This window comes from Apium graveolens, unplaced genomic scaffold, assembly GCF_009905375.1.
Source record: "Apium graveolens cultivar Ventura unplaced genomic scaffold, ASM990537v1 ctg2163, whole genome shotgun sequence".
Classification (NCBI taxonomy): Eukaryota; Viridiplantae; Streptophyta; class Magnoliopsida; order Apiales; family Apiaceae; genus Apium; species Apium graveolens.
This window is the reverse complement of record NW_027417550.1, coordinates 60,990-73,191: the sequence shown is the minus strand read 5'-3', so window position 1 is coordinate 73,191 and position 12,202 is coordinate 60,990. Positions and strand designations below refer to the sequence as shown.

At 33.8% G+C, this 12,202-nt stretch overlaps 1 protein-coding gene across 1 annotated transcript; it reads left to right on the top strand.

The window, feature by feature from the left end:
- Positions 1–3,299: 3,299 nt before the first annotated feature.
- On the top strand, positions 3,300–11,092 carry LOC141700328 (beta-galactosidase 16-like). The gene is made up of 19 exons (XM_074504129.1): positions 3,300–3,505; positions 3,853–3,948; positions 4,367–4,479; positions 4,562–4,628; positions 4,790–4,882; positions 4,960–5,103; positions 5,233–5,327; positions 5,421–5,529; positions 5,786–5,870; positions 5,953–6,071; positions 6,153–6,317; positions 6,401–6,582; positions 6,824–6,915; positions 7,073–7,179; positions 7,300–7,404; positions 9,741–9,842; positions 10,094–10,239; positions 10,421–10,754; positions 10,850–11,092. The coding sequence occupies exons 1-19, from the start codon at positions 3,338–3,340 to the stop codon at positions 11,015–11,017; spliced, it is 2,490 nt and encodes an 829-aa protein (XP_074360230.1). The 5' UTR covers positions 3,300–3,337; the 3' UTR covers positions 11,018–11,092.
- Positions 11,093–12,202: the final 1,110 nt, after the last annotated feature.

The following is a 12,202-nucleotide window of genomic DNA, read 5'->3' as shown; positions in this document are numbered from 1 at the left end:
AAGTTAGAATTTATTTTAAGGATGGTACATTCACTCTTTTAAACAAAAATTTTATGAATTCTTTGGCTCCCACATAAATTAAGAGAGTGATAAGTTTGTTAAAGGACAAGGATACTGCTATAAGGGCATAGAGATAATCTCTAGCTAAATGGTTGATTGAAAGGGAGGAAACAAAGAAAAGAGATGAGGCTGAAGCTGAAGAAAGAAGAAGGAGGCATGATGAAGAAATAGACATGTTCATAAAAAGATTAGAAGAGTTGAAAGCAAAAGGAATGAGCAGAATTTCTAAAGATGGGAGATTTCTAAACATCGGAGCTGGTGGATTCTCAAGATTCTACCTAGAGGTTCTGGACAATGGTTATCCTAAGGTAGCAAGACAAAAACTTGTAGAATCTCTAAGTGGAACACCTATCATAGAAGAACTTGAAATTCTTGACCACTTGAAGGATAAACTTAGAGAAGAAGCAGATGTAAAAATTGTCTTTACCTAAGTCTTGTAATCATTGAATCTTGTGAAGCTTATGTTGTACAAGTTGTAATTCTACGAAGCTCTATGTATTAATTTTATTCTCCATCATTTCAAACTTGGGGTTAGTCTTGTTAACAGGCATAAATTTGTGTTAAGCAATCTTCTCACAAATTGGAGGAGATTGTTGTAAAAGACATGCTTGTACTTTAATAAGACTAAGACATTTTGTCAATCCTAAGTAAGTTGTATTGTTATCTAAATTTGTATTTTGTACTTGTAACATTTAAAGTCTATAAAAATGTCAAAGGAGCGGACTGGAGCCTTTTTCTATAAACAGTGTCAAGCCTAAGAATTCTATTTGGAAGAAGATCAAGAAGATCATGCCTCAGAAGAATTGTGAAGAAGCTTGGAGTTGAATAAATCTATTTTAGGAAAAATACTCTAAGTCAAGATCTCTACAAGTCACATATTTAATGTTATAGAGAAGTCATTCGAGAACTCCAGAATGGCTTATCGAGAAGTCAGGAAAGCTATTAGAGAACTCAGTGAGATATCGACAAGTCAAGAAGACATGAAGGTTAGAGATATCGACAAGTCATTTCTTCACTAGAGAACTCAGAGTTATCGACAAGTCTACATTCATTAGAGAACTCTGAGTTATCGATAAGTCAAGTTCAACTAGAGAACTCAGAGATATCGATAAGTCAAAATTCACTAAAGAACTCAGAGATATCAACAAGTTAAAATTCTCTAGATGATTCTGAGATATCGACAAGTTAAATTTGAGTAGAGAACTCTGAGATATCGACAAGTCAAGAAGCTACTAGAGAACTAAGAGTTATCAATAAGTCAAAGTGAAGATGTGAAGACTAGAGATCTCGACAAGCCCAAATTCTCTTATAGAGAACTGAAGACCTCTACAAGCCAAACTAAATATAGAGTACAAGAGATCTCGATAAGACAATATACTTATAGAGATGTCAAGTGTTCTATAGACTTAAACTGAAGATCTCGAGGTACAATCTCAAAGTACAAATTTGCAGATCAGTTCAATATCCAAGATAAACAATCAACAAACAATCCAAACAGCTGGATTGACAAGTCTACAAAAAGCAGCTTGAAGAATGTGCAAGATCAATGGTAAAGATTAACTGACAGAGGAAGATCAAAGTGAACACGGGGTGCTAAAGATATGCTAAGCCAGAAATGGAAAATCTATTTTTCTATAAATAGAAATGACAAGTGACAGTTTAGAAAAGCTAATAGCATGTCTTATTACACACTGTGTAAACCAGTCGTTAACTAAGTTATAAAGTTAACACTGGCCCTAAGTCAGTTGCAACAATTTAGATCAAATTTCTTGTAACACTCTCAAGGAGAAGCTAAGCTCGTTATCAACAAAGAGCCTAGAAATTTTGTAGCAAAACAGTCTTAATTTTAACATAAAATTAAGTGAGTTTTGAAGATCCGTGTTCTTTATTTTCTGCAAGTTTAAATTCTGCATGAACACATTTCACTATAAGATTTAGTTTACTTTGTTCAACCATTAATATTCAAGAAAAGTACAAAAACAGTAAAACACATTCACCCCCTCTGTGTGTGTTATTCATTTCCTGCCATATAAGATGATAAAAATAAATATAATAAAACATGTAGAAGTATAAGATAACAAAAATAAAACCAAACTTAACAGAATTAACACGTAGAAGTATGAGATATACGAGTATAAGATATAAATAGAGGAACAAAGTGTGTAATCAAAATTTTAGTAAAATTAAAAGACATACAAAAGTAGACTTATAAAATATGCATGAATGAATAAGTGAAATTAAAAGTTAATGTTACCAAAAATTGATTTTTTTTTAAAATTAATAATTGTGTACTACGAAAGGTTATTAATTTTGGACGGAAACTTATAAAAAGATAAAAAAAAACTGATATATTTCAATCTTCCCGCATGCTATGCTGATTTTTTACCTTACAAGAGCATGTACAACTTGGTAAAGCTTTAAATATGAAACCATTTCAAACAAATTATAATCTAGATAAAGAAAAAAATACTTATAATAAACTTGCCGGTTTAATTCCGACAAAAAAAACTTGCTGGTTTCAGATTATAAGACAGACAAGGGAAACTAAAAAAAAGAGAATTAATTTTTTTTATCGTAGGTAGCCGCTACTTTTAGTTGCGCACGAACGCCACGCAATAGCCTAATCACGTAAATCAAGATAAATCACATTTAAGCAACAGCCTGCCTCTGACTCGGGAGGTATAATCATAAATTCTTATTCCGTAAATATGATTGTGAGATAATTATCCCATCTTTAACCTGATGGTGTTTCGGTCTTAATCTTGGGCAATTTTTTGTAATATTTACACTTTGGCAGTAAGATAAACAAATTTTGCATGTTCAACTTATATCTTCTTTGTAAAAATATATACGTTAATTAATTTAAATCAGCAATATGAAGCCTAATTCTCATGAATCATCTTGACATATATCATCAATCATCATTCTCATGCATTCTTGCATGTTTTGGATATTTGAGCAAGCTAGTGATGACTCAGAAGACCTACTGTTTTACAAGAGATGCAGCAATATATATATATATATATAATCCTTGTGTACGTTATTATCAAGATAATAAATCCACATTTAAATATTAATATATGTAACGTATAGGTATATATAGTCAGTGACTCGGTGCCTATAAATATGAGTTAATTCACCTTTCTAATGGTATTCGTTTCGAAGTGTAGAAATAATAAATATAATCAAGTATCTTAATCTCTGAGAGACTTGACTCTTGAGAGAAACAATATAAAATTAGAGATTGAGGTTGAAGATACAATAACTCAGAGAGAAAATGGGATGGTCAGTGCATTGGGTTGGCTTAGTGATTATAATGGCGACGGCCTCGGTAGCTGCTGGCAGAGGAGGTAGTGTTACATACGACGGCAGATCATTGATAATCAACGGAAAGAGAAGTATTCTATTTTCCGGCTCTATTCACTACCCTCGAAGTACTCCTGATGTACGTATACATACCAATGTTTCAACTTTGAATTATGAAATTTCATTCTGTAAATCAAAATGACTTCTCTCTCTGGTTTTTATATATTCTCATTCATTTACAAGATTGAAATTTGATAAGTCAGATAAACACCATGATCATGTTCTCTTCATGATTTGTTTTTTCATCATGCTTCATATCTGGTTAATTTATAGTCTAATCTTGGTCAACTTTATTAAAAGACCTACATGATATGACTGTATTTTTCTTTTTGCAGTCTTGTTTTAACCCTTTACTGCACAATTTCATATGAATTATTTTTTCAAATAAAATTTCATATAATAATAAGTTGTACTGTGCACTTGCAGATGTGGCCATCTTTGATTTCAAAAGCCAAAGGAGGAGGATTACAAGTTATACAAACGTATGTTTTCTGGAACCTCCATGAACCTCAGCCTGGACTGGTGAGACCATCTTTACAATTAACATATAAATTCCTATCTTGTGTATATCTGTTACATACCTGAAATGATGCATGAATATAGAATTTTTATGTGAGACGAAGAAACATAATGAAGAGGGGTGATTTGTTTCAAGATATATCAGGATCCTGACATGCATCTTTAGTAACTTATGATACAAGAGTTGTTTAGATCATATTATATCATCGACATGATTTAGGTCGAGTAGTTAAAATTCTCCTACACCTTATAACTTACAACTAATAAATTCTCGGAAAATTGTAAAAATTCTTGTCAGCATTATGTTGTTAAAAAGTATCTATGCAATGTTTAGTACTGGGCCTTGAGTTACTCAATATCATGTGAGTGTGTGTGCACATTAATGTATACCCGACCCTTATTTTGGTGAATTAATTTGCAGTATGATTTCAGTGGAAGAAAAGATATAGTGGGTTTCATAAAAGAAATTCAAGCACAGGGATTATACGTAAGCCTAAGAATCGGGCCTTTCATCGAGTCTGAATGGACATACGGGTAAAAGTTATTGATTTGTTTTTTCCTAATTTATCACACCGAGTTTGACATAAAAATACAATGAACTGGTTTCCTTTTGCAGAGGTCTACCAGTTTGGTTACTTGATGTCCCCGGTATAATTTACAGAACAGACAATGAACCCTTTAAGGTAAAGATTAAGTTAATATTGCAATATACTAGCATACAAGGAAAATTGACAATGATTTGGATTTAGTTTTTAGGGAACTAATCTAAATGCAGAATAAATGAGGACCAGTGATGTTATAAATGCAGACTACTTACATTTGTTATTGCATATGTTCACTGCAGCTTCGGATGCAGAACTTCACAGCAAAGATAGTGAACATGATGAAGTCAGAGGGATTATATGCGTCGCAAGGAGGACCAATCATACTATCACAGGTACAAACTGCATGAAAAGATGTGAAGTCTTTAACTTTTTATTAAACTAAAGAAATGAAAGCATGTATTATGCATAGATCGAAAATGAGTACCAAACTGTAGAAGCTGCATTTCATGAGCAAGGAGCAACTTATGTTCGTTGGGCAGCACAAATGGCTGTGGGACTCCAGACTGGTGTGCCATGGGTGATGTGTAAGCAAGATGATGCTCCTGATCCGGTGGTTAGTTTCATGTCATAGATTTCACTTCACGCACTGACATGTTAACTTCATAGTTTTGAGGCATCTCTGGTGCAGAGCCTGCAGCTAACTGATGCAGACATTCAAGATTTTTCTTTGTCTGACCTGCAGATAAATGCATGCAACGGTTTGAGATGCGGGGAAACATTTGCAGGACCTAACTCGCCGAATAAGCCTTCACTCTGGACAGAGAACTGGACATCTAAGTAAGCTCTAGTTAAATATATGTATATTAACTTAAACTACACATTTGTGAGAAATGATAATTACAAAAAAACTTTCTTCTAACTCTTATGAAGCTTACAAACATATGGTGACAACCCCGTTATAAGATCAGCCGAGGACATTGCATATCATGCTGCACTATTCATACTAACAAAGAACGGGAGCTTCATAAATTATTACATGGTACACGTCACGCAAACTATCTCAACACCAAATGTAAATTTAACTACTTGTTTCACTGCTTCCCAAAACGCTTTACAGAGTATCATCCCTTATCACAAATTATCCAAGTGCACATTTTTTGAGATTTGAGATCAAAGTGGTCAAGTCAATTTCTTCGTCGTAATCTGGTCATGCCATGAATTCCGATTTTTTCCCATCAAGTGAACTAATCATTAATATCCATCTTTTACATGATACATGTGTACTTTTACTGTAGTATCACGGAGGAACCAATTTCGGGAGAACAGCAGCAGCCTATATGATAACAAGTTATTACGATCAAGCTCCTCTTGATGAGTATGGTATGCGTTGCAAAAAGTCTGAATAGCATAACAGTGGTATATTCAGAACTGAAAGACTAATAAAATCAATTTCTACATTAAGGTTTGATCAGGCAACCTAAATGGGGCCATCTAAAGGAACTACATGCAGCCGTAAACTCGTGTTCAGATACAATACTTTCAGGAACACAAACCAACTTATCTCTGGGTCAAAGCCAAGAAGTGAGACAATTATAACTTATAAGTCATGACAGATATAAACTTTTATATGATTATATCTCAAACTTTGATTAATTGAACCAGGCGTACGTATACCAAGGAAAAGCAGGAGAGTGTGCAGCCTTCCTTGTGAATACTGATAAAAGAAAAACAATTGCGATGGAATTTCGAAATTCTTCATATCAACTGCCACCAAAATCAATAAGCATTTTACCTGATTGCAAGACAGTAGCATTCAACACAGCAAAGGCATGTTCAATTACTAATCAATACAAATGCAGACTTTATAAGGGTTGTAATTTATATAGAATTCTGCTTCACTTGTCCAACAGGTAAACACACAATTTAATACACGTTCAATTATACCAAGATCGAGGTTTGGCTCTGCTGAAAGTTGGGAAATGTTCAGTGAGCCTATTCCCCAATACGATGAGACCTCAATTAAAGCAAATATTTTGCTGGAGCAAACAAATGCTACAAAAGATGTATCTGATTATCTTTGGTACACTTTCAGGTAACTGAGAGTCGGGTTTACGCCTTTATTAGATTGATAAATAAATTAGTCTTTATTTAGCTAATTACCTAGTCTTAATCACTATGTGTCACTAGTCTAGCCGGAGTTATCTTAATGTCCTTAGTACTCCTTTCTCCAAAGTGTTTGTGAGAAACATATAACATCAAGTTTTAATGTACTATATAGAGACTATTGGACAACATTCTTATAACTTACAGTAACAAATTATATTTTGTGACAGCTTTCAGAGAAACTCCTCTAATTCTAAATCAACACTCAGTGTTCCCTCTCTTGGACATGCTTTACATGCGTATGTGAATGGAGTATTTGTAGGTAAGCATCACTTTCACCCCCTACCTTATACTTTGATAGTGCTAATACTCAAACATCTGATTATAGGATTGTATTCAATGTTTTTCACCTCCTGAAAACAAATCCCATAAAATCTGCTTCTGTTAAGATTCATTAGTTCACTTTTCTTGATCTCCAGGCTCTGCACATGGCTCTCGTACAAGAACTCCGAGTCTGCTGACCCAAATTCAACTAAATACTGGAATCAACAAGATATCATTGCTTAGTGTGATGGTTGGATTGAAGGTAAGTTTATTTTAGGTCTTATACATTTGGATAAAATTTTAAAAAAATATATGTGTTCAGCAAGAAAATCTATTTTACATTTTTTAGTAAAACAATTTTACTTCAATCTGTGGCATAAAGGATTCAGGGGCCTACTTAGAGCACGTATATACTGGAATCCGAAGTGTGAGTATACAAGACAAACAACAAACTGTAAATTACACAAACTATCCTTTGGGCTATCAGGTTAGTAAGTTTTCTTGCTATTACAGTTACATCCTTCATGCATTCTCATAAATGTGACCAGGTAGCAATATGGACTGAAACCCGTTTATCCAACCCAAACCGATCCATCTTTTAGAGTCTTGGATCAATTTAAAATCACATATTAAATATGGATTTGGATTGGGTCAAATAACACATATTTTTGATTTGGTTAGGGTCTAAAAATGTGATTACCCATATTACCCATATTTTATGAAACTTCAATCCATTCACTTGAAATGACTCTCAAAATTGGGCATTTCACTTATTCATGTGGGCTGCTATAGGAGCCCGAATTGATGATGGCTGAGTTGACCCGGTAACTCGATAAAAAAATTAGTTTATATTCTATGTGCAGGCTTTTTTGGTTGGGTGTTCTATAACTTAGTTGTATGTATATGCGTATATACACATACTTATATATTTGTGTGTATCTGAAGCTTGTAACTAGGCAGGTCAATGGAGCGAAAATCCGATCCGACCCGACCCGATCCGATCCGAGGCCATTTTAGCGGATATGGATCAATCTATTAAAAATCCGATCCGGATCCGATCCGATAAGAAATATCCGATTATAAATGGAATGGATATGGATTTAGGCCGATCTGATCCGTTAATAACCCGATCCGGTTATATATATATATAATTATAATAAAAATATTTTTTAACAATTCTATTTTTAAACATATTATCCTCGAGTCAAGTTCCATTATCTATATTTCATTCGGTTCGGTCTCAAGCGTACAGTCCATAACCTCATTCTTATAATCCTAGTTCTTTTATCTTTTAGAGCCACATAACCCAAAGTCTCCATTCATATAACACTTCCATTTCGCAACATCAATTTTTTCATAATTAGCATTAAAATATTGTACAACTCGGTATGTTTATTTCAAAAGGGAATTTTAGTTTGTTAATTTTTTGAATTTCGTTGTATTTTACTTGTATTTTAATATTTTTCGGAATTGTAAATTTTAAATGAATTTTGTAATAAGTTAAGTTAAAAAAATAAATATACATAAATGGAGCGGATATCCGATCCGAAATACGTGATCCGAACAGATCTGAATATGGGTCGGCCTAAAAAAAATCCGGAGCCGATCCGATCCGAATCCGAAAATATAAATGGATATGGATATGGATTTAGGCCGATCCGATCCAAACCCGATCCATTGACATGCCTACTTGTAACAACTGACATCCCAAACTAATTTGCTTTGTGGAATATGTGGGCTCCATTCATAAAAAAATAATCTAACAGTAATATTTTCACGAGTCTTCGGTGATGTAGAAGATGGTACAAAGTATAAACTTTTTTTATATAGCATTGTGCAGTTATTATTTTAGCTTTTAGTTTCATATTACATCATACCAAATTTTGACCCCGAACCATTATAACCCAAACCAAATTTAACCCATTTTTTAATTAAATATGGGACAAATATAATTTTGGGTCACAACCCAACTTAATTTCATATTCACTGATCCAAAACTGAACAAAACCCATCTTTTGCCACCCCTAGATGTGACATTCATAATCTCTTCTGAAGTTTCAGATGGTTTATTGATTACCAAGTTCGTTTAGTATAACATCTTCGATATTTGATAATCCATAACTGAACAGTTTTTGATGATGAGAACAGAACCAAATACAGTATCTTCATTTGGAAGAGCCAATCAAGCATGGTGTAAACTGAGCTGAACTCTTTAACTTTTTGTAGGATTTTAAGTTATTACTCTAGCACCTTAATATTTTAGATGAGTGGGTTACTCAATATGGTATCAGAGCTTAGACTAGCGGGAGGATTAAAGTTCGATTTCCGGTCTCCCCCAATATTCTCACAATTTATTGTGGACACTAAAGGCAATTAATGCCCCAAAGATGAGCGTCAATTTAACAAATTCAAATTGTCAGAACGTCAGGAGTTCAAGTTGATTCGAATTGTCAGGAAATAGAGTCACCAGAAATTATTTTGGTTGATTTCAACTGATTTAACAAAACATTCGAGAGTCTATGAACTTGCTAACAACTTGAACTATAGTTACTAGATGCTGCAACAGAATCGTACCTAAGATTTATTATATTTGGCCCTATGATTCACTGCACACTGCTCGAATAAATCTTCAACCCTATGATTTACTGCTGCCACGAACTTGGACCATGATTTATCACGTCTATGTCTTCTACAACCTTGTATACTTCTCCCCTCCTCTTCAAGCACGCATAATAACATATTGTTCTCTTTGCTAAATGGTTCCTTAACAAAAGGAGAAAATGACTAGACCTTTGTACTAATTGAATTAATGAAATGTTATAGGTCGGATTACTTGGTGAGAAACTGCAAGTGTATACCAGCCAAGGATGGAGTAAGGTCAAGTGGAACAAGTATAATTCTTCAAAGCAGCTCACATGGTACAAGGTAAAAAATTACTTATTCGACTGTCTCTGTGATCATTAAGACGATAGAATCTCATCAGAAGTCATTATATAACAACAATTTTACCAAGAAAAGTTTTATGAGCAGTCATAACACAATGCTGTCTTATCTATTTAGTCCATATTTTTGATAGGCTGGTAAAAGATTTTAAAATGATTAAAGAAAGAAAGCCTTTAACAAGTCTTGAACATAATCTAATACACCTTACCTTTCCCATGGTCCTAAATTGACAGACAACATTTGATGCACCTGGAGGGAGTGAACCAGTTACATTAAACCTTGGTTCCATGGGAAAAGGAGAAGCTTGGATCAACGCCCAAAGTATTGGTCGATATTGGGTCTCATTTCATACCCCCGCGGGAAAGCCTTCTCAGTCATCGTATGTGATTACTAGAATAGTTATACACGTAGATCTTCTACTTAAAAATTCAATTTTTCTTCCTTCACTTTTTATATATGGTTACAAGTTTATATGTCAGTTGTTGATCGATATTTAACATCACATAAAGAGTAAGAAGCCAAAATGTTATGCTTGTAACCTTTTATTGTTTATTTACAAGGTACCACGTCCCTAGATCTTTCCTGAAACCTACAGGAAACTTATTAGTGTTATTAGACGAAGAATATGGCAATCCTCTTGGTATCACCTTGGACACTGTCTCAGTCACGAAAGTGTGCAGCCATGTCTCAGATTCAAGCCACCCAATAACATCACTAAAGGGGGGAAAGAAGGTTGCAGAGAAGCATGAGGAGGCCAAAGCTCATCTGCGTTGTCCCTCAAATAAAATTATTTCCAGGATCTCATTTGCAAGCTTTGGTACCCCTTCAGGGAATTGTGAAAAATATTCAGCTGGAAGTTGTCATTCATCTAATTCTAAAGCAATTGTGGAAAGGGTGAGTTTTTTTACACTTTTACGTTCTTTCTAAATTGATAGTCATAATCAGATGCATTAATCAACTAGTTACTAAAATTACATATCTCCATCCAGGCATGTGTAGGGAAAGGGGAGTGCATGGTAGCCTTGTCGTACACAAAGTTTCAGGGTGACCCATGCCCGGGGATTCCTAAAGATCTTCTGATTGAAGCTCAGTGCCATTCTCATGAGGAGCTCTCTTTCAACTTCAGAGGAAGGGAACCAAGTAACCTTCTTTTATAGGCATAGGAATTCTTCTAGGAGGGAAAAAAAACATACATACATTTCATTTTAATTAGATGAATAACGTAATAGTCATGTATTTAGCATCACGATAAACTGCAATTACACAGTTTTTATTTAGCATCATGATAAACTGTAATTACACAGTTTTTCCTTCTTAATCAGCACCACACAAATATTTGAATCTTTTCCAGAGTTTACATAACTTACTTCAGAGCACAAAACAAAACTTGCCAAACCAAACATCATTATTGTGTATTTGTGTTTCATGAGAATTTTCAGACCTATAATTTCACAGTAAGGAATTAAAAAAGGGCATATATACATATATTATCCGATACATCAGAACCACATGCACTAAAAAAAATAGAGTAAAAATTGTAAAGATGACTAAAGATTCCATAAATTAACAAAATGTTGGCCCAAGTTTAAAATTAACCAATTGATTTTTTATATATTAAAAATTAACAAATTGATGATCATATATTATTTCCGCTTTTTAAAATAATGAAAAAGGGAAAGGTCGATTCGATAAAATAATCTTGCTTTTGGTCCTTCTAAAGGTACTATTAAGCTTCGCATTCACAAAGCTTTTGACTCCTTTGACTGAGATTTTCGGTTTCAAGCTATGGAGCCTATGTCATTCCCTGCTCAGCCTCAATTTATTGTGCAGGTTAAGATGTATGTCACTGTCGTGGTACGTGTACAAATTTAGTCACAGAAAAAAATTTAAAAAACTAAAGTGATAATTAAGATAAAATAGTTTAATTGGTGTTATTTATGTGAACATATGAGACCTGTTACCATCAAAACTCTCCACATACTATTTTGTGATAAGTTTTTGGCTGTTTGTCTCTGGTATCTGGTTTTTAGTTTTTAGTTTTTTTTTATCTGTGTTGAGGGAGAGTCTCTACATTATAAGTTAGCAAAGAATGCATCAGGATATGTTACATAGCTAGCTCATACCGATTATAATTTTCCAAATATCATAAATCAGGAGATTACTAAGTAAATCGTTTTCCAAATAAGACGTGATTTTTATATCAAAGAAACAAACAAAAAATTATATGATTTTCAACGACTCAGTCTCTTTATAATCAAAAAGAATTTTTACTACTAAAGTAGTGCTAACATATAGTCAATTCCCAGAAGCACCTACAACTGTGTAATATACAATACTACAGT